The sequence below is a fragment of the Bubalus kerabau genome, chromosome 14 (assembly GCF_029407905.1).
Source record: "Bubalus kerabau isolate K-KA32 ecotype Philippines breed swamp buffalo chromosome 14, PCC_UOA_SB_1v2, whole genome shotgun sequence".
NCBI lineage: Eukaryota > Metazoa > Chordata > Mammalia > Artiodactyla > Bovidae > Bubalus > Bubalus kerabau.
In genome coordinates, this window is record NC_073637.1 from 48,631,881 (window position 1) to 48,655,670 (window position 23,790).

Sequence of the window (23,790 nt, forward strand, 5' to 3'; positions counted from 1 at the left end):
GAGTCTTAGCCACCGGACCTCCAGAAGAAGTCCCCCATACCTGTGTTTGGAGTAGTTCCTATAGGCCAGGCCCTGGAGGCTGGTTCAGGAGGAAATTGGACCATGATCCTTCGGTCCTGACTCCTGAAGCCCAGTAGAAGAAAAAAAAGAAAACAGGCAACTTAATCCGGAGGGAGCAGTAGACAGGTCACCCTGGGTGCCGTGTGAGCAGCAAGAGGGTCTCTGGGCAGGACTTGGGGTCAGGTTTTCTTCAGGGTGGAGGGGAAGAAGGATGTGTGGAAAAAGGAGTGCCCCATCCACAGGCTGCGCCCCAAGGAGAAGAGTCGCCATCGAGGCTCGACAGCCCATACTGCCAGCCTGGTGCTGGCTTCTCAGCTTCAGTCCACACTTCCTGGCCCTGCTCCACTTGGCTTATCTTCATGGCGCAGAGCCTGGTGAAAGGTTAATGGTAAGATAATGACCTCAGGCTTCTCAGTTGTCCTCGAGTTGGTCCCAGACATTTAGCTTCTGCAGCCAAGATCTGGGTATGCCTCTTCTCAACCTATTTATCCATCTGAGGTCACAGTCGCTGTTGGCTCCTTAATTATCACTCCCTTCTCTTTCCACCCTGTACCCAGAGAGCCCTTTATTTAGCATTTTCAGAAATGCTTTATTTCCAATAAAAGAAAGAATTTAGACTAACGAGGCCTGGAATTGCGTTTATCTCAGAGCAGTTTGGAATTTGGTATTGCTGAGCACAAAAGCAGGTGCTCCAAAACCTCACCTCCTTCAGATAATAGGTTAACCTCCTAAGGTTGTTAACCTCCCCAGCACAGAGTGGGCTTCCCTGGTGGCTCAGATGGTAAAGAATCTGCTTGCAATGCTGAAGAACCCAGGTTCAATCTCTGGCTCAGAAAATCCCCCGGAGAAAGGAATGGTTCCCCACTCCAATATCCTTGCCTGGAGAATTCCATGGACAGAGGAGCCTGGCGGGCTACAGTCCATCAGGTCCCAAAGAGTCGGACATGGGCACAGTATATTCCAAATCTTTCACTTTTCCTTTTGCTGGCACCATGTTACTGCTTCCTTCTAGGTGTCTCTGAGAACACAGAGTCCGCCTTGTACAAGCGCCACAAAACCTTGGCTCCTCAACTTCATCATCTATAAATGGCGGCCACTTCACGTGGGGTTGTAGAGAGAAAGGGCAGGAATGAATGCGGATTGTTGTCCCACCCACAGGAAGCATTTAATCAGTGGGGGGATGATTGTTATAATTGCTACCATTAATGACTGTCCTACTTTTGGCACTTGCTTTTACATTTTAGCCATCGAGCTGCTGTGTAATGAGTGGGAACCAAGGTGGCCTTCTGCATGGTGTGCCTGCTGCCTGTTAAACTCGTCAGTGTGTGCAGGTGAAGCTACCATCTGGTTACAGTTTACAGTTCTGAGCCTTCAGTGGGTATTAAGGGTAGAGATGGAGTAAGTGAGTTTAGACTTGATATGGGATTATGATCCAGTGTGTTCAGACACAATATTTTTATTCCAAGGGTCTGTCTGGCCCTTTCTTCTTCCCTGTGAAAAGCAGGTATAACTGTATCCAATTCCTGGGTGGCTCTGAGGCTTAAATGAGATAAAGTATGTGAGAGTTGGTGCCTCCCACCCCAGCCAGAGCCCACACACTATTCCTCCTTCCTTTCTCAATATTGAAATGAATTTAAATGAACATAGAAAGAAGATGGTCTTCTGTGGAAAGCCAAGAAGTGTGAAAGGGATTGGCAGCATCATTCAGAGGAGCATCATTAAGCAATCAGTTCATAATCCTTGGCCTGACCAGGTACCCCAGAGGTTCAAGCCCAGCAGAGTGGTCTGTGCTAGAATCTCACCATTTCCGAATAGCGAGAACCTTCCTGTCGGGAGCCGCTGAGCGTCCCTGAGTCTGCAGCCACTCTGGTTACCAGTGACTCATGCTGGGATAATCCACGTGCATTTCCCTGACTCGGAAATGTGGAGTAGCTCATTCACGGTCACAGAAACTGTGCACACAGGTGGTGTGAAGAGATGGAGGTTCCATGAGTCCCGTGAATTCACAAGGACCACAGTGGGCCTATACTTTTCCCTGTGTTACTTACAAGACAACATGTAGAGATAAAATGGTGGCCAGTGGACCCATTTTCCAGCTAAAAGGTTGGTTCCCACTCATGGGCTTCTCAGTTCAAGTCTGTGCCTTGGACCAATTTCATATTATTGCATGCTATGGATTTGGGGATTTTCTCACAAATAATTGAAATTTGTTAATGTTAAATCTGTAGTAATCCACAAAAGGGCCATAGTTATTAAATGACAGAGCACCATCTCAGACTGAGCTCCAGATGTGACAGGGGGCAGAATTTCGAGTAGGGGAGAAAGAATCCCTTGAAATGGGGCTGTCTGTCGCCAGCGCTTGAAACTAGGTGAACCGCTGAGGACGTCACTGTGTCGGAAGCTGCATTTGTGTGAACTGCCCCAGGAGACAGTGCCATGTAGTGGAGAGCAAAGGCCCTTTAGAATAAAAAAGCCTGGAGCTGGAGCCTCATGCCTCCTTCGAGATGACCTGCATTGGCAAGGTTATGGGGCTCTCTGAACTCCATGCCTGCCTGTCTAGTTGGCTTACATCAAGTCCTACCTAAGAGTTCCTTCCATGATAGGTCATTGAGCCATTCAGTGGCTCACGAGCGCCCACACGGGGTCATGTCTGAGGTCCGGCAGTTATCGCACGTGATCTTTCCAGGGAGACCCTGCCTGTACCAGCAGCCTTACTGGCCCCTCCCTGCCCCTGACCCCAGACTGTGGGCACTTTATCTCACTGTCTCACTCCTCTGCTAGCTCCACCACCAGAAATGCCCATGGCCTCCTCTCAGCTCTTTGCCAGACTGATTCTTTTTTTTTTTTTTTTAATTTTATTTATTTACTTTTGGCCGTGCTGGGTCTTCACTGCTTTGCTCAGGCTTTTCTCTAGTTGCAGCAAGTGGGGCCTCCTCTCTAGTGGTGGGGGGGCTTCTCATTGCAGTGACTTCTCTGGTTGTGAAACACGGGCTCTAGGGTGTGTGAGCTTCGACAGTTGTGGCACATGGGCTCAGTAGTTGGGCTCCCAGGCTCTAGAGCACAGGCTCAGTAGTTGGGCTCCCAGGCTCTAGAGCACAGGCTCAGTAGTTGGGCTCCCAGGCTTAGTTGCTCTGTGGAATGTGGGATCTTCCCAGATCAGCGACTGAACCCATGTCTCCTGCATTGGCAGGCAGATTCTTTACCACTGAGCCACAAGGAAAGCCCCAGACTGGGTCTTGCTCTTCCTTTAATATTTGGCTCAGAGTCTCCCTTCCTCCAGGAGACATGCTTTCTTCTCACTCTTCCCACGAGAGCCAAGGGGTGACTTGTCATTGGTCTTCTCTGCATCCTTGCCTCCATCCTCCCATATCCCTCACTAAATGACAATCATTTGATAACACATCTACCTTCTCCCTGGAGAAGTACTGTTCCTTGAACAGTACTTGACACATGGTAGGCATTCAGCTAATGTTTGCTGAATGAATGAGAGAAAGTACAGCGGAGATGCTGAGGAAGCTTATTTCCCTTATCCCACAGCACTTTAACTACAACAGTCTTAAGTTGTTTTTGTGTTCTTTCTTTCTTTTTTTTCCTTCAGAAATGTGATTCCACCCTGGGGGTAAGAAAAGAAGTTTAAGTACTTATGAGGATGAGGGTCTGAGAGAAAACCAATCAGCTATAGAAGTTTACTTACTTTATTTCTTTATTATTATTTTTAATTCTTAAGCCCAGTGTGAACTCTTAACTGTGGCATATGGAATCTAGTTCCATGACCAGGGATCGAACCCAGGACCCCTCCACTGGGAGCACAGAGCCTTAGCTACTAAACTACCAGGGAAGTCCCTCACTTAGTTTGTAAATAAACACTTGAGACAAACTGTAGCACCATTGGGGGAGACTAAAACTGTGTGACTACAGAGATGCGGGCTTGCCTCACTTCTTCCCTGTCCTCTTTGATTAGCAGAAAATAGGCTCGCATGGCAGATTCCTACTAAGGAATTGTAGGAAGCCCAGGAGGACCCGTGGGCACACTGTGCCAGCAGTATCCTTGGCTGTGGAGCTTTTGATAATAAGGCAAAATCCTTTCAATTAGAAGCTGCTGTTGTGATTCATAGCTTCTGTTTTTGTTTAATTTCCAAGGGTCTGCTCCACACTTCTCCCTGGCACTGTCTTTGGGAATCTGATCTTTTTCATTTGTTTGTTACTTTTTTGAAATGTTTTTATTCCTCTTGAATTGCTGTAGTTTCTACAAAAATTTACAGTCATGTAGTGCGTTGCAGTTTCTACTGTATGCACTTAATCTCATTTAATCCTCACATCTCTGAGGCTCAGAGGAGCTAAACAGTTTGCACAGGGACGCATGGAAAGTGGTAGGTCCAGAATCCAAGTTCTTCAGCCCAGGCTTTCTGACTTCAAGTTGGCTGTACTTTCCATTCTATCTGGTTGCCTCCCTTCCATCATCATAATCACAGCTACCATTTATGGATTGTTTATAGAGTGCAATAGGCTTTCATTAAAATGTATCATTTAATCCTCCTAGTAAAAGTATTATCCCCATTTTGCCAACCAGGAAACTAAGATCTAGACAAATTAAGTAACTTTTCCCAAGATCACTCAGTTTGTGAATAGCCAAGATAAAAGTGGAACCCAGGCTTGGCCGGGTCTAAAGCTGCTTAACCACTAAGCTCTTAATTACTAAGCTCTTCACTACCATGCCAGTGGTTCTCAAAATTTAGGGTGTATCTTAATTACCTGGAGGGCTTATTAAAACATGGAATTCTGGGCCCTTCCCCCAGAGTTTCTGAGTCAGCAGGCCTGGGTGAGGCTGAGAATTGACATTTCTACCAATTTCCCAGATGATGCTTATAGTTGGAACAGCGTACTATGAGGACCCCAGCACTAATGCCACATTGCCCTCCACCCATTTCCTGGTTGCACTGAATTGCTGCCAGCCAAAAAAGAAAAAAAGAATGTGTTTCATATGGAGGGGAAGGACTTCAATTATGCATTATTATATGGCCCATTTTAAATGGGGTGTATCCCATGTGTTATTCAATACGCCTTTAAGGAGAAAATTATTACGGCCATAGAATGGTTTTGGTTTCTAGGTTAAATACGGGGTCATGTCATTTTTACTGCATTTTTCATTACAGTAGTTTATAGAAACTCTTCTACCTTCTGTGTCATCATCTATACAAGCAGGGACTTAATGGCCATCTGAAAAGGGTAACAAAAGCATTATTAATTAAATCTGTATCTGAGATTAGTTGCCTCCCTCATCTACTTACCTTCTTGCTTAGGATCTCATATGTTCATTATTTCTTGTTTTTAAGAAGTTTATGACTTCAATATGATTTATACTTCTAAGCTTAAGTCATAGGTAAGAAGTGGTCACTAAAAAGATTGTCCCCCTCACTTGACCTGTCCTCTCCCCCATGTTTTCCCCCATCCCTATCCACTGGTAACCACTAATCTGTTCTTCATCCCTGTAATTATGTTAGTTAATTAATGCTATATAAGTGGGATAATTCAGTGTGTGTCCTTTCAAGATTGGATTTTTCACTGAGAATAATTTCCTGAAGGTTGCTTGTCTGTATCTGTACATACAAGCCTGAAGTTTTCCAGTTCATATGACGGTAGTAGCTGTGCTGAGACCATGCATGTCTCCCAGCATGGATGCAGCAGAGTGTTCTAGGGGAGGCATCTACTAATTCATGCATTAATTTACTCAACATGTGTTTCTTGAAGGCCTACTATGTGTCTGTCACCAGTGCTGGAGCCAGAAGATCAGGGGAGACCTTTTACCCATATAGTGGGGGGGGGCATGCCTTGCCAGGGTTCATGGAGAGACATTTCCTTTTTTTTGCTAGTAAGTATTCTAAGTTATACATGCACCACAATTGGTTGAATGATTCACCCATTAAAGGATATTTGGATAGTTTACAGTTTGGGGCTATTAAGGATAAAACTGTGAACATTCATGGACAAGTTTCTGCGTGAAAATAAACTTTCATTTCTCTGGGATAAATGCCCAAGTGTGCAATTGCTGGGTCATACACTAAGCTCATTTTTAGTTCTAAAAGAAACTGCCAAACTATTTTCCAATGGGGCTGTACCATGTTACCTTCCCACCAGCAATATATGAGGTTTATATTCCAGTTTCTCATCAGCACCTGTTGTCATCTGTCCTTTTGATTATAGCCATCTTTGTGGTATAAAATAATATCTTATAGTTTTGATTTGCATTTCCCTAATGACTGTGGTTAAGTATCTTTTCATGTGCTTATTGGCACTTGGCATATTTTCTCTGGAACAGTATCTATTCAAAGCCTTTGCCTATTTTTAAATTGGATTATTTATCCCGATTTTTGGTTTGCAAGAGTTCTTTACCTTTGGTGGATAAAGCCACTTACCAAATTGATAATTTGAAAATATTTGTTTTCTTTTCTATAGGTTGTCTTCACTTTCTTGATGAGAGCTGAGGTAGAGGGATCCTAGTCTTCTCAGCTATACTCACCTACCTTAGAGCTTCTGTAACGCAGAGCTAGTGAGGGTTGGTAATGGAGCGGATCTTGGCTCAGATGCCCCAGATGCTCACAGTTCTTGCTGAAATTTGGTAGATTTTCCTGAACAAATGGTTTTCCACGTGTCATGATGCTCTTAGGACAATTTCCAGAAATTGTCAATGAATGTTCTTTGTTAAACTTTTTATTTTATATTGAAGCATAGTTAATTAACAATGTGTTAGTTTCAGGTATACAGCAAGGTGATTTAGTTAAACATACACACGTATCTATTCTTTTTCAAATCCTTTTTCTAGTTAGGTTATTGCAGAATATTGAGCCACGTTCCCTGTGCTGTACAGAAGGTCCTTGTTGGTTTTCTGTTTTAAATACAACAGTGTGTACATGTCATCTCAAACTTCCTAACTATGCCCCCTGTTCCCCAGCTCTTACCCCCTGGTAGCCGTAAGGTCATTCGAAGTCTGAGTCTGTTTCTGTTTTATAAATAGTTCATGCATATCAGCTTTTTCAGTGAATGTTCTTATACTTTGTATCAGGTAAATTGGTGTTTTGCTGGAAGGAGCGTCCACAGAATTCCTTACTGTGTCCTTCTGGAAGGCCAGCCTTCCACAGTGTACCGAGAACACCTACCCCCAGGGAGATACTACCCCTGAGATCCTTGTCAGCCTTTTCTACTTATCTGATGAGGCTTTGGTAGGTCTAGCAGCAGGAGAAGCATCTTCTCCAGGACTAGAACAGTGCTTGGAACATAGTATTTCTTGAAAGAATGACTGAGTAAATGAGTTTGAGCTCTTAGAAGGAGGTAGATGTGGGCGTATGAGCAGACCAAAGAGCTGAGTAGGGAGAGCACCACACATTCGCGTGGTTCTATTAGGACCATCACCCCCTTGCAGGCGTCATCATTTCTTCAGTTGTCATACACAGTCACTCATAGGCTCACTGTCACTAGAGCTGATGGTTCATGGGCTGAGCATGGTGAGAAATAGGAAACTCATTGTTTTAAGTTGTATGTGCTTATGTTTCTGTATGTCTTTGTATGTCAGTATAAATACACACATTGCACACTGTATAGACAAGCAGATTTCTATAGAAATATGTGTGTGTCTGCATGCATGCACACTAAGTCACTTCAGCCATGTTCGACTCTTTGTGACCCTATGGACAGTAGCCCACCAGGCTCCTCTGTCCATGGGATTTTCCAGACAAGAATACTGCAGTGGGTTGCCATGCCCAGGGATCGAACCTATGCCTTTCGTCTCTTACATTGGCAGGCAGATTCTTTACCACTGACACCACCTGGGAAGTCCCTTAGACACATACACACATACATGCATACAATGGCTATGGAAACTTTTGGAGCAGTGGGATAGTCTCAAAGGGACATAAACTAATGAAAGAATAAAGAGTAATGGGAGGACTTCCCTGGTGGGCCAGTGATTTAAGACTTTGCCTTCCAGTGTAGACCATGCAGGTTCAATCCTTGGTCCTGAAGCTAAGAACCCACATGCCTCACAACTAAAAAAACCTAAAAACAGAAAACAGAACAAATATTGTAACAAATTCAATAAAGACTTTTAAAACATGGTCCACATCAAAACACACAAAAAACCTTGAGAAATACTTTTAAAAAAATAATAATAATTATGGAATATTCCAGACAATCTTTAGTCATCTTGCCCAACTGACTCATTTTGCAGATGAGGAAACTGAGGCCCAGAAAGCCCATTGTTTCATTTGGAATTTCACAGCTTACCTAGTGGGTTCCTGATTCCAGCAAGAATGCCTGTCCCCTTTCTCCTGTTACCCATTATGTGAATGAACACTAGCTTCAATCATGAAGCTTTATTCCGTACATCAGCAAATCCCTCTCTACAACCACTTAAAAATCCACACCTTGAATAACTGTCATTTGAGTTTTTCCTCAAGTTTTCTGCTTTTCTTCTCCCTCTGCTCCTTTCCTCAAGTAAATTCTGCAGCTGAAAACCTTGAAACTTGTTACGATCCAGAACATTAATAGGGTTTTACATTTTTAGCAGCCTAATGATGAGGAGGTAGGGCCTTCTGTTCCAGCCCCTTAGGGGTTTCTATTCTGGGTATTTATTAAACTTTGCTGTAGCCTCAAGTATATTTGACCTTTTTAATATTAAAAAGTTTCAGTTTAAACTTTATACATACATCGTGTGTGTTTCCCTGGTCTCCATTGATTAGGTAGATATTCAGACATTATCAACAGTTGAGCCCAAGATCCTTGTCAATTATTTGCTTATGTTTGGTGAGGAAGAGAGAAACCATTACTATCATAATGTAATATTTTTTTCATTTAGCTAAATTAGAGCCCTCTTAAAAACCTTTCCACTTGGAAGTCTATTTTACAGTTTAATTAACACAGCAAGGATATTCCTTTTTCTTTCTTTCTTTTTTAAAATTTTTACTCTCAATGGAGATAATCCATTCATGGTGACCTTTTCTTGTGCAAATTAGTTGTACACGCTTGTTTAAGCAAATGGTCCTTTGCATGATGTCTCTTCTTAATGACGGGTTTATAATTGAAAATTGGCTTACTCCCATATGCCTAGTTTGTATAAGATTATAAAAATAGATGTGGACTTTAAAAATATAAATGTATATATCAGTATCCCCAAAAGAGGAGGGAAGAATTCAGTGCCTTCAGGCTATGATTAAATTAGACTATTAGAGTCAGAAAATGCCAGTGACATATGCTACTGTCAAAGGCACACCTGTCTGCTGAGCCCAGGAAGTTCTTGAAAAACGAGAGTGATTTCATCCTAGCCCTGAGAAGCTGGGCCTTCCCAGGACATGAGCCTTCTCCAGTTTCCCAACTTTGCTTCAACTCCGAGTGAACTTTCAGCTGTGTGTTTAGGACTGGGTTTGTGGAAATCATGTTTCAAGTGCCAGCCCTAAACAAAATGAGGTGCTTGTTGTCTTTCCCTGCACTGCACTGACATAAAGAGACAGGTGACATTCCTGTTTTATTTTGCATTTTTCTCAAGTGCAATAACAATGTGAGCTGGCTCAATGGTATTTGAGTAAAAGACACGATCATCTCATCTCTTGCCCAGTTTCCCACAGCCCTGAGTATTTTTTCTTCTCTTGTTATTTCTTCTCTTTCCCAGTTTCTTGGGCTGGCTCCTTCTCTCTTTCCTCCATGCCAACCATTCTTACACAGGAGTGTTTGTCTGGGGTAACCGAATGTTCTTGGTTAAAAGTAGAAACTCCAGCTTGAAGGAGAAAATAAATGTTTTGTGCTCAGAATGGAGGTTTCCTGAGTAGATTTTAATAGCATGGTTTCTTGGGGTAGGTAGGAAACAAGAGCAGTCTTCAGGTTCCTGAATGATATGGCATTATAAAAGAACAACTAGCAGTGATTATTTTTTTAAGCCGATGAAGGCAACCTATTTTTGCCAAGACACGAAAAAACCTGATTTGCAAAGTAAAGGCTGAGCAAGCCAAAATGTCACTGAGACCATCAGACTTGTCTTTTACGTATTGTTTGCACAAGACCCTAATTGCTTTGTCCAGTGGGAAGGGTCACATTTCCATTCCATCATGCGACAACCCTTCCTGCCTTCCCCCTGGAAAAGTGGGGGCTGGCTTGTATCCCACCCAAGTTGCTCTGGGTGGCTTCATGCACCCTAGGCATGCCTATTCATCCCGCCTCCATTCTTAATGATCTTTGTTTGCTGATGGCACCTCTTCTCCTTCTAGATATGATTATCGGGAAATGCTGCACAATGCCACTTTCTGTCTGGTTCCTCGTGGTCGCAGGCTTGGGTCCTTCAGGTTCCTGGAGGCTCTGCAGGTAAGAGACCCTGATCATCCCCAGAACAGAGTTGAGAACTGACGTCAGACAGGGGGTGGGGTGAGGGGAGGAGGGTTCACCTTACCACATCTCCTGGGATCTAAACCAAATGCACGGTTTACCTGGAACATCTGAAATCTGTTTTCCCAAGAAAATCTGCAACCTTTTATATGCGTGGGCGGCAGAGGAGGATTTACACCCTGCCTTTGGACATGAGGAGATTCAGTGGGAATCTCAAGGGAAGGTAGGTTCTCAGAGATGGGCTTGCAAACAGAGAGTAGATCTGACTGCCCACCAGACAGCAGAGCCGGGCTCCTCATGGAGGCTCAGCCCTCCTCCTTGGAAGCCAGTTTCAACAGCAGTGAAGATGGCTAATAAGTGGTATTTCCCCAAATCAAACTTGTTCTGTCCCCATTGCAGTCATCACTTGGCTTCTCTGAATTTTGAGCATGACCCCCAGCAAGATAGAGTCACTGTCTCAGCCTGGCTCTTCCAGGCTCTGCAGTTCTGAGGTCCCAGAGCTTCAGGACTCTTTTGCCATTAACCTTTACTCTCTGCGGTTCTCACCCAGAAGTTGCATCCAGCCTTCCTTGTTGGCGAGAAAGCAAGCCTTCCACCTCTCACCTCCTCCTCTCCTGAACTCCTTGCTGCTGTGACTTTCTTCCTTTGCACTCTGCCCCTGCCTGAATCTGTGCTTTAGTCACCATGTTTCCAGTGTTCTGTCTTGTCCTCCAACAGGAGGGCTTCCTTTCCTTGAAAGTCTTTTCTGACATGTTCTAGGAAGCATATCATCCCTAACATTCTCCTAGCCTCTGGGTATGTTGCATGGAGCAAATTGGTCTCTGCTTAGGATTACGAGTTCTTTGCAACCAGATTTTTGTCATTAGCCTGGTGTTTTAAGGCTCTTAGGTCACTGTTCAGGTAGTAAGTTGGTCAGGATCCTTCCACACTGAAGAGACCAAGTCTGGTTCGGGTGTTTGCCTGGCCTGGTGAGCACCCTGTAAGAATTAAGTCCACAAAGTGCTTTATCAGGAAAACCAAGTCCTGTTCAGCTCTTTGTTGCTCAGGACATTGGCATGAAGCACTTTGCACAAGAACTGTAGCGTTTTCATTGACAAGACCATGTATGTTCAAGGTGGGGTTTATGCTAGGATTTTGTTGGTGAACGATTTTGTTATGTCAGTAAAATTTCTTCAGCGAGGCCAGTTGTTTCCCTAGAAATAAGGTCAGCCAAACCAGGTATAAGAATAGAAATGGGGTTTTCACATTCTAAGGCACAACTTGCAAACAGTAAAATCTCAGCTGGATACGGACAGCCTTCATGTGACTTCATGAAAGCCCACTTTTCTATTGACCTCAGCAGTCCAGGATTCATGTCAGTAATTGAATTTGTACCGATTTCACCCTCCTGATTGGAAGGGTTCCTCCTGCCACCACCTCCCTCACACTCACAGTGCCCTTCTTTGTACAGGCCGCCTGTGTCCCTGTGATGCTCAGCAATGGATGGGAGTTGCCATTCTCTGAAGTGATTAATTGGAACCAAGCTGCCGTCATAGGCGATGAGAGATTGTTATTACAGGTAAGGAAGGGGTGGTGGCCTTCCCCAGATCAGTGGGTTATTGCTGCCCCCGTACAAACTTTCAAAGAAGATGAATCCAAAAGGTCAGCTCTATAAAAGAAATTTTATCAGGAGAAAATTGCCTGTGTCATGGCGAATATGAAGTCATTTAACATGACATCGTTCACTTCCTAGTATGCAATCTCCTCAGATCCAGGGAATATATACTCGGATAAGGAGAAGCTACAGGTGGAGGACATGAATGTTGATACTGACAAGAGGTGTATATCTACCCCCTTCAATTTCTGTAATATTTAGAAATCATGCCAGAGAGTTCGTGTACAATTCTGCTGCCACTTTGTACTCCTTTCCCATTTCCATATTTGCCTTCAGATTAATTTTCAGAAAGACAGGTCTCTAGGGCTGATTCTTGCCATTAGTGTTATCATTGCTCGAATGATCTAGTCTGGGTTAGTGTTATCTTTAAGATGTATATTTAAAAGAGCAGCCTCAAATGAAAATGTGTGTGTGGGGGGGGGGGTTGTCTTGTATTTTTGGCCATGTAGATTTTTTTTTCCATTTCATTTTATTGTTGTAAAAATACGTAACATGAAATGCACTCTCTTTACCAATTTTGACGTATACTCATTATGATTGAGTATAGGTAAATACAGTGTATTGCAGCAGGTCTCTAGGCTTATTCATCTCACTTAACTGAAATTTTATGCCCACTGATGAGTAACTCCTCAGTTCCCATCCCCCAACCCATGGTCACTACCATTCTACTCTTTAATTCTATGGACTTGACTATTTTAGATACCTCATATAAGTGGAGGACTTCCCAGATGGCTCAGTGGTAAAATAATTTGCCTGCCTGCCAATGAAGGAGATGCAAGAGACGTGGATTTGATCCCTGGATCGGGAAGATCCCCTGGAGAAGGAAATGGCAACCCACTCCAGTATTCTTGCCTGGAAAATTCTATGGACAGAGGACCCTGGTGGGTTACAGTCCATGGGGTCACAAAGAGTCAGACACAACTGAGCAACTAAACACATGAAAGTGGACTCATGAAATATTTTTCTTTCCATGACTGGTTTATTTCACTTAGTATAGTATCTTCAAGTTTCAACAATGCTGTCCTGTATTGCAGAATTAAGACTTACTAATTATTAAAATGTTCCTATTACCCAAAGTGATCCACAGATTCAAGGGAATTCCTACCAAAATCCCAGTGGCTTTTTTTTTTTTAAACAGAAATAGAAAAACAGTCCTAAAATTTGTGTGGAACCAGAAAAGACCCCAAATAGCCAAATCAATCTTAAGAGAAAAAGAATAAAGCTGGAGCATCATCATCCCTAGTTTCAAACTATATTACAAAGCTACAGTCATTAAAACAGTGTAATACTGGCATAAAAACAGGTATATAGCTCAATAGAACAGAAGGGAGTGCCCAGAAATAAATCCACGCATATATATCAGCTAAACTTCTACAGGGATGCCTAATAAAAGTCTGAACATCTCAATAGCTGCCTGGTAAGGGGGAATATGATACTCACAGAGAAATCCCAGGTCAGGAATAGTCAGTCACTGAGAATTTTTAAAGGCATTTTGTGCAATGATGCTTTAGCTTCAGCATAAATTGCCACACTCTTTTCTCTAAAATGATGTAATATTTTAATCATTTATTTCATGACATTGTACTACCACAAATATTTTTAGAATGATATTTTTTTTTAATGTCCTGCTGGCCAGTCTGCTAACTGACTGGTAAAATAACTCAGTACTCTCCCTAAAGTCACAGGTGAAATATCTGTAACCAAGAGTGCAATCAATTATAGCAAGGCCAGCTGAACACAGCTTCCAAAACATGCCTTGTGTCTGGTATTCAGATCTGTGATCTCCAAGGCCCCTGGGACCCCAGAAGTAGGAGAAGAACATGTGACCTAGTAGAGTTCTCCCTAGGTGCGTGCCTAAAAACATTCACTCATGGAAGGCCTAACAAAGTGATAGATGTGGTTCTTTTCCATGTTGCCTTTTTCCTTCCTCCTTTGATTTTTTTTTTTTAAAGATGCATGCTCATTAAAGGAAATTTGGAAATGAAAAATACCAGCCATAATTTCTCCAATTGTGTACCCACGCTCTCGTGAATGATATGAATAAGTTGGGAGTTTGTCTTTGAAATGGAGTGGATTCCGGGGTGCTGAACTGTGGTTGTCTGATCTCTGCCATTTCACCAGAGTTGATTCTCCAGAAGCATTTCACCTTCTGAAGCAACATTTAGGCTTGACGCTGGGGGTTTTGTTTTTCACTGTGCACCCACTCAAACTCGTTGGCATTTTCCGCTCATATGCAGTCTGTCTGCACAGCTGCCTCCATATTGAATGACGACTGAACTGTCATTGACAATGGTTTTAAAGAACTGGCACCCAGCCCAAATGTCTGCTCTGGGAAATGTTTTTGTTATGTTACCATTTTTCATTTCCTGTTTTAGAACAGCTCAGATGTTTTTATTTGCATATAGTCTTGTCGTCATGTCACCAAGAGAGCTTACTGTTGCTTTCCTGTATCTGTCTTGGTAGATTCCATTAGTTCGGTTACCATGCATGACCTTTTATTAAGACTTCGCTGGGTTCTGCCACTTCGAACAATCTGGCCAAATTGCAATTAATTTATCACTTTCCTATACCTGTCTCTCGGGACAAGCAGATTAATAACCAATAGCCAAATGCCATTAAAACTTGGAACTCTGTCTTTTCAATCAATTGGAATTATCTTCCAGAGCACTTTGCAGACTGCTGTCAGACACGTGTATGCACAGACGGGTAGAATATATTTCACTTGATATAGTAACAGCAAGATGTGGCTTATGTAAGAGAGGGGATGTATTGATAGGCTCATGTGTGATATACCATTCTGCCTTCCTAACCACAGTCTACTCAGTTTTCTGGAGACCACATAGTGATGATAGCTTTTGACATTTTTCTAATGGACTGGTTCCTCAAAATCACAATAAAACAGTGAAGTATCAACCTGTACAACCCTTAGAAAATACCACTGACACTTAGAAGAGGGCATGATTATGAAAATTGAAGATGATCATTTTTTCCTAATCTTTCTTTGGCTATCTGGGTAATTTTCTCAGTAAATAAAATTAAATGTTCTTTGACTTATCAGGGATTGATGATCTGAATGGTTTCTCCACCTTCTTCAAGGATATTTTATTTCCCCTTGACCTTGAGCTGTGATTTCAGGCAAATGTTTTTCTCCATTACCTGTTACCTTCATGCTGCTTCAGTGTTGAGAATCCAGACATACACTGGGGCTGCAGATTTAGTATCTGCTTTTGGACATCGCAAGTGAACTTGTCCTTATGTAGGTACTGTGGAACAGTTCTCTGGCTTCCTGTAGAAGTGGTCTTGAAAAAAAAAAAGTTCCTACTTCCTTCCCCTCCACTGGAAATTCAGATGTAGTCTTAGTCACGATGTCATGGGTAACTTTCTTATTAAAACAGCTAGCAGAGCATTCCTGCTTCAGTCCATGCCTCTCTGATTAGTTACATATTAGGGAGGCAAGCATGCAGAAAGAGGTGAGCACAAAAGGGCACTTGCTAATCACAAGGAATCTCCCCTAAGAATGTAGACTCCATAAATGAAACAGACCTTGGGCTTTAGGTGAAGATAAGGAGCAAGCCAAGGTAACTCACCAGACAGCCAGGAAGTACATTTCAGAGCTCCAGACCCAAGCAAGTTCACAGGCAAACATTAAGCAATTGGTCCAGCTTTTCATGTCATCACCCTTAAGTCAATAGCAATAGTAGTAGTAATAATTACTTTGTCAGTTAAACGTCCCATGTGTTAGGCATTGTGTGAAGCACTTACGTGCTCTTCATTACAACCTTACAATGATGTTAGAACTGTATCGCTGTTTTATAAATGAGGAGATGGAATCTTTGAGACATCAAGTAACATGTTCAAGGAAGCACAGCTAGTAAACTGTAGAGCCAAGACTCTTACCTTTGTCTGACTCCCATTTTCCTGTACTGCTAGTGAAAATAATAATATTCCTTCGGTGGTTTCAGATGGCTGTGGTCAATTTGACTTTTATTTATTAAATAGCTACTACAGGCATACCTCATTTATTTTACTTCGCTTTATTGTGCTTCATAGATGCTTTTTTTTTTTTTTTTAACAAATTGAAGGTTTGTCATAAGCCTGTGTTGTCAGATGATGGTTAGCATTTTTTTTTTACTTTGAATAAAGTATTTTAATTAAGGTATTTACATTGTGCTTTCAGACATTATGCTACTGTACACTTAATAGACTATAGTGCCAAAGTAACTTTTAGATGGACTGGTGGTGGTGGTGGTCCACAGTGGTGTCTGACTTTTGTGACCCTGTGAACTGTAGCCACCGGTCTCCTCTCTCCATGGGATTTTCCAGGCAAGAATGCTGAGTGGGTTGCCACTTTCTACTCCAGGGGATCTTCCTGACTCAGAGATCGAATCTGTGTCTCTTGCATTTCCTGTATTGGCGGGTAGATTCTTTACCACTGTGCCACCTGGGAATCCTCTGGGTGCACTGAAAAACCAAACAAATTTTGTGTGACTCGCTTTATTGTGATATTCATTTTATTGCAGTGGTCTGAAACAGAACCCACAGTATCTCTGAGGTGTGTCTGTACATAAAAGCCACTCTCCTAGCTAGAAAGTGTTTAGCTGGATGGACAGGGCATAAATCCTTCCTTTAAAATTGTGTAGCCTGGTAGATAGCAGTGTTGGCTAAGCACACATGACGGATCGTGTTAGTTTGGGGTAAGCACTAGAGCCAAAAAGAGAGGTCTGGGGAGCAGAAAGCTCTCAGGGAGAGAAAAGGGATACCTGCACATAGAAATAATTACCCTCAGCTGCATATTAAATGGACAGACTCCGAGACATTCCCTAAAAGGTCCTTCTGTAGGTCATTAGTAGTCCTGAGGGTGGCATGTCTTAGAAGTGCTTGGGACATAATGGCTCTCAGCTTTGCTCCAAGACTGTAGCCCCTTCTCTGCAGGATTTGATTGTTCACGGGCAGGTTCAAGGGCATGTGGGATTCTTAGAAAACGGCAGAGGAGCGCTACACAAGTGATAAGCTGCTACCAAATCTTAGAAGTGAGCTCTAACTGTTGTTTATTTGGTCATTAAAGGTCATCAATGCTGACTCCCAGTAAGTGCTGTTTTTAGCTAACACCTCTTAAGGGCCTTTCAGTCTAGGGGTTGGTGGTTTTTAGTAGATCTGTACGCTAGAAGCAGAATGCTATGAAGAAAAAAACTCTAACCTGAGTGGGTTATGATGATCAAATGGCATCTCATTGTTTTCCAGTTATAGTTATTATGTGTTCACCTTGTGTTACAGATTCCTTCTACAATCAGGTCTATTCATCAGGATAAAATCCTAGCACTTAGACAGCAGACACAATTCTTGTGGGAGGCTTATTTTTCTTCAGTTGAGAAGATTGTATTAACTACACTAGAGGTAAGTGAGATGCCTTGGCTTTCAGTCTCGAATAATGGTCCTTTATATGTTTCTCTTAGCCTTCTCTTTTGCTATTGTCAATGTGTAATTGGTCAAATGGGGCAACACTGAACTTTCTGTACTTGGATGTGTCAGTTAACCCCTTTGACCTGCTCTCCATTCTTGACGAACTCCACAGAGGAACACTAACTTAGGAGGAATTACACTCCTTGACACAGAGATCGGCTCTGACATATCATTTCAGAGACAGGTAGCTAATTATTGGCCTGTCATTCACACTCATGGCATCCTTTGAAGGCGTATTTCTGGAGTCCACTTAAGAAACAGATAGTGAGCAAGTAGGGGAAAATCTCCCATTCTAAATATATGAATAGTTTACTGGGTACTGTAGTGCAGTGGCATTCGGAAACAGCCAAATTCATTCTCAAGATACATGCAACCCACCAGTCATTATCACAAGGATGTGTTAAGAAAATAAGAATTACACTCATCTAGTGCAGAAAGTGTTAAGCTTTATAAAATCAGAAAATCTTCCAGGCAGATGGGTGCCCATCTTCAAGTTGCTTTTTTTAAGGCAGGAGGAAAAAAAGAAAGGGAAACATGGGGATGATTAAAACCTTTGGAAGTAGAGCAGAGAGCGGTGGCCTGAGGCTACACCAAAGTAGCACAAATTGCTGAGAAAAGATTTCGGAATCTGCACTCACAAATTACAGGAAGCAAAGCAGAGGTTCTCAGGTGTAGCCCAGCAGCGAGGTAATTCTGAGGTGTCTGTAACATGAGGTGGGGGCATTCGTGGCCTCACTTTCGAAGTATTTTCTTTGGAAATGTGATTACTGCTCCAGAAGGTAATGTCCTGGGAGTATGCAGTATGATCATTCTGAGATATACCAAGAAAATGGAAGTCATCCTGTTCTGTGCATATCACTGCTGTCTTGCCATCCTGGGTACCAGAGCCAATGCTGGTCATACCCCAGTCACCCTGGGACACTTACCTACCTGAAGCCTGGCCTTGGCTTCTGCTCTCATGGGGCTGGGCTCTACCAAAGTGTCCTCTCTGGGTGCACTGATTTCATCATGGAACTTAGTGAAAAGATATTTAGTACCCAGGTCCACCCATGAACGGGGACAGGGTAGAATGCCTTCCAAGGGCTTCTTTATTACAAGCAAATTCCTCTTATTCATCCAAATCACCCTCCTCAATGAAAATTAAGTTTCACTTGCATTCATAGCAGCAGATTTGAACATGTAATAAATTCTACCTTTTGTTTTTGATCATGTCCTCCATCTAAGACTCTTCTAAGAACCTTCTTAAGGAAAGTTGAATGTGAATTGTGTTTAGATTTTTTGTTGTTGTTGCTGGTTTGTTTTTTTTTGGAATGAGTGCTTTTTATCAAAGAAGTGCATGTTCCTTTTAGAAAATAATGGAAAATACTTAGAGCACAAAAATAAAATAATCTATCCGTACAATTCACTATTGACATATATACACACATATAAACATATATATATTCATTTTTTTCTATGCAAATGCATAAATATGTTGTCATTTTTAATTTAAAGAAGAGTCTTTCCATACTTAGTTTATAACCTGTTTTTTCTCCTTAATAATATATTAAGATTATCTCATTAGATTTTTCTGTAGTTATTTTAATGACCAATATTCCATTCATAATATCATTTAACTCCATTAATTAATCCCCATTTGAGACTACTGCAGTTGTTCTGTTTTTTCATTGTTATACACGTCCTTGAAGAAAATAGCCTCAGTGACGAATTGTTATGCAGGTTCAAGATTACTTTCTTAGGATAAAATCCTTGAATTCGAAGTCCTGATTCAAAGAATATGCCAAATGCTAAGATTTCTACATGAATTGTCAGTTTTCCTGCAATAGAATTAACTAATTTATATTCCCTTCAGCTTATATGAGAGAACTTATTTTAATTATTTTTATTTTTTTTCACCTTCACCATATTGGACATTATATCCTTCAAACTGATAAATCATTATTTTCTCAAGATTTTAGTAAGAAAGATTTTTCAGTATTTCTTGCTCAGGCAGCTCACAAAGAAAGGAATAGAAATAGCCACAAAATTTTCTCATTAATTTTTAAGAGCTTATTATATGAAAAATATTAACCCTTTGATTCTTTTCTTACAAATATTTTCCCCTAATTTGTAGTAGGCCTTTCTGTTTTGTTTATGATTGGGAAGTCTTTTCACTTGTGCCTTTTCCATTTGCTACTATTTAGAAAGGACTTTTTGACTCATAATTTTATTTATGCATAACCTGCATACACAATTTTCTAGTATTTATTTTCATGTTGGGGCTTCCCAGGTGGCACTAGTGGTAAAGAACCTGCTTGCCAATGCTAGAGATGTAAGAGATGTGGGTTTGATCCCTGGGTTAGGAAGATTCTCCTGGAGGAGGAAATGGCAACCTACTTCAGTATTCTTGCCTGGAGAATCCCATGGACAGAGGAGCCTGGCAGGTCCATAGGGTCATAGGGAGTTGGACATGACTGAAGCAACTTAGCATGCACCCACACACTTTTTTTAAAGCTTTGTATTTTGTACTGGAGTATAGCCAATTAATTTTTTTTAATGCAATTTACTTTGTATGTGATCTGTGTTGAAAAACCTAAACCATCCTTTTTTTTTTTTTTTTTTTTAACCAATTATTCTGTATTTGTCCCAATACAGGGTTTTTTTTACATTTTTATTTGATTTTTTTTTTTTTTTTTTTTTTTTTTGGCCACATCACACAGCTTATGGGATCTTGGTTCTCAGACCAGGGATTGAACCCAGGCCCTTGACAGTGAGAGCATGGAGTCCTAACCAGTGGACCACTAGGGAGTTCCCACAATAGATTTCTTAAGTTATTCTTTCCTCAATGTTTCCACATGCCACTTTTATGCATCTTTGGCTATACACTGAGACCACGTGTTTTCATTTCTTCACCCTATATTTCATCTCTTGGTGAACCTCTATTTATTAACTGACCTGCTATGGTTGACTGTTACTGTTGTCTCTAATTCATTCATTCTTTTTTTTATTTTTTAGATAGAGATAGCCCTTTATCCAATCAATGACTTTCCATGTGTATCTTAGACTATCTCTTTAGAATGGAGTCCTTGAAATAGGATTACTCAGGCCAAGGGTCCAAGCATGACTAAGGCTCATGATATGTATTGCCAAATTACTCTTCAGAAAGGTTGTATCCATCTAGATTCCCACAAGCCATCTGGGAACGACCCTCTTTCACTGTAACCTTATCAACCTTCAGGATCATAATTAAAACAAACATGCACAACTTTGCTAATTTGCCAGATGAAAGATGGTATTTCATTAATTCCGTTTCTTTTGAGTATGGTTTATTGCATAGCTCTGGTCTCTTGCCTGCTAACTTAGCAGTGCTCAATTATCCTATAATAGCAGTTGGATATGTTATATTCATCAGCATAGGATCTTAAGCCAAGCTGTTTTCATCTCTGTGCCTGGAAAGGCCTACTTCTCCTTGGATCTGAGCCAGGCAGTTCTTTAGAGAAAACACAGTTGTTTTTAAAACACTACAAACCATATACTTCATTCAAATTTATAGCAACTGTCAAAATCCCCTCATATAGTTCCAAAATTGGATTGTAACAGTTTGACCTCTCAACTGAATTGCATGAGAGATACCATCCAGTTTCCCTTTTTAAATCAGAGCTCAAATTACCCTAGGATCCAGTGTAAACAGAAAAGCAGAGAAAAATAGCAGAAAATGCCATCCACATACACAGATAAACAGCCAACAATGTTCATAAGAACGATTTAACTATCACAAATCAAAAATTCCTACTTGGCTTAGAACTTGGATAATGTGAATTCTTCAGTCCCTGCTGGAGTGCCTGCTGTCTGAGGATTATTCGGCATTACCCTTGGACAGCATAGATTCGAAGGTCTCTTGCTAAGGGGATGTTCTACACTCCGGCTTTTTCTTGCTTCTGTGCTGTATTCTGGGTCACGGGAAGGGAATTACTTGCTCTTTGGAGATTATGAGCCTTAGAGTTGTAGCAGTGCTTAGATAAAATTGGAAACAGGATGCTTCGTCCTTCTAACACCAGGGTCAAGTTGTGCGTACATTCGACTGTGTCACACTCTGTCCTGCCTGGGATTTGGCTAGTATTTCCAGGCTGATTGAAATTTCCAAATTCTGCACCTTAGAATTAAGGAGCTATTTAATAAGAGCTAGGCTCTTTGGAGCTTGTTTTTTTGGTGCAGATTGAGAAGTAAGGATAGGAACAGTGATAAAATGCTGCAAAAATAATGTTCATGGATTCCATTATTTGTCAGAATATTGTATGACAGTAACTTGGCACTAAGGGCTGAACCCTAGGAACTCAGTTGGAATCAGCCTGAGCAAAAGAAAAGGGTGTGAAATTGTCATAACACATGAGGACAGCTCATGGTAACTTGGAAAGCACAATTTAAAGTGAAGTTCTATGAAGGAGTCTCCATTTCTCTCTTCACTTATCTCTAACCATACACATTCAGACCATAGTATTGCTGATGCTGCTGCACAATGAAAATTTAAAATCAGTGAGAGAATAGAAATAGAAGATTAGTTTGGAGCAAGGTGGCATATGGCAGCCCTGCATGTATTAGGCAACGCTGCATTTGTCAAAAGACCAAGTCAGGGTCGCCTAGAATGGCTGTAGCCTGTAACCAATAGTCTATGATTTTAAAAATAGATGGCACATAAAGATGAAAAATAAGGAGCCTGTCATTCTTCCCTTTGAATTCACATTAATAAGAAGTACTATCCTTACTGAAGGTACCATGTGGGGCTATACGGAAAAAAAATTGTGTAAATTTTTCGTGATTGTGTGTTTTGATTTTCTTTATAGTATCCAACCTTTAAATATGACGTCTTTGTCCACAACAATTAAGAGTGAGTACCAAGGATCCAGGAAGCTGTCCAGTGTAGCATTAGGGAGACTTAGGCATTAGGAGAGGGACGAAATGACCTTTCTATTTGGTAAAATAAGATCTGTCAAACTTTTTTTTTTTAATTTTATTTTATTTTTAAACTTTACAATATTGTATTAGTTTTACCAAATATCGAAATGAATCTGCCACAAGTATATATGTGTTCCCCATCCTGAACCCTCCTCCCTCCGCCCTCCCCATACCATCCCTCTGGGTCGTCCCAGTGCACCAGCCCCAAGCATCCAGTATCGTGCATCGAACCTGGACTGGCGACTCGTTTCATACATGATATTATACATATTTCAATGCCATTCTCTCATATCTTCCCACCCTCCCCCTCTCCCACAGAGTCCATAAGACTGTTCTATATATCAGTGTCTCTTTTGCTGTCTCGTACACAGGGTTATTGTTACCATGGAGCCTATTATACAGAGTGAAGTAAGCCAGAAAGAAAAACACCAATACAGTATACTAATGCATATATATGGAATTTAGAAAGATGGTAACAATAACCCTGTGTCAAACTTTTGATAAGCCAAGTTGATATCAACCTTTCAGAAAGACAGTTGACAGTACATATGAACAGCCTTTAAAGTGTTCATACCCTTTGACAAAATCTTAAGGCATCAGTCCTAAATGTGGCAAGTTTTAGCTCATAAATATGTTCACTGATTTGCCTGGAAATAATTGCACTATTATTGGTCATTTAGGATAAGTAAACCATGAATACTATTAATAATATGGAAAGATCTGTAATATATAATACTTATGGTAGTATAGCTGTGTAAAAATGGGAAAATCCATGCTTAGACAATGAACACAGGAATGAGATTTTTTTAAGGCAAAAAAAAAAAAAAGAAGTCATAAGTATGAAGACTTAGGCAACTATTCCTAACAGATTCTGGAGGTTGTTGTAATTAATGTGATATTTTACTGCTTATTACATATGAGGATAGTAAGTCATAAAGGTGGCAGACTGCTTGACCTGGATTATATTCAACATTTGTTATTGCTCTTCTACCTTTTTTGATATTGCCCTGTCAAGATCTATTTGAAGAGCGTATAATGTGCTTTTTGGTATTTCAGAAGAATACTATGACTTATCATATCCCTGAATTCAAAAAGATGGCAGTGTTGTGATACTGAACCAAAAAGAGTCGACACTGAGATTCATACCATCCAGAGACCCAAAGTGAATGGGGATTCAATTTGTGACATCTCTGAGTTCTGTGTCACTTGTATGTAGGTTGGATGTATGACAGTCTTCTATCAATGTGTTCTGTGTCTTGATATCCAGAGTTTAAGTGACCACATGCTTGAAGGTGTATAAATTCGGGAAGCAAAAAAAA

General features: G+C 41.2%; 1 protein-coding gene across 1 annotated transcript in view; it reads left to right on the forward strand.

The window, feature by feature from the left end:
* Positions 1-23,790, forward strand: part of EXT1 (exostosin glycosyltransferase 1) — a 316,389-nt gene that overhangs the window by 263,918 nt on the left and 28,681 nt on the right. Inside the window, exons 2-4 of the mRNA XM_055546353.1 lie at positions 10,311-10,404; positions 11,876-11,983; positions 17,354-17,473. Of these exons, the coding sequence (XP_055402328.1) occupies positions 10,311-10,404; positions 11,876-11,983; positions 17,354-17,473 (322 nt within the window). The remainder of the gene's footprint in view (positions 1-10,310; positions 10,405-11,875; positions 11,984-17,353; positions 17,474-23,790) is intronic.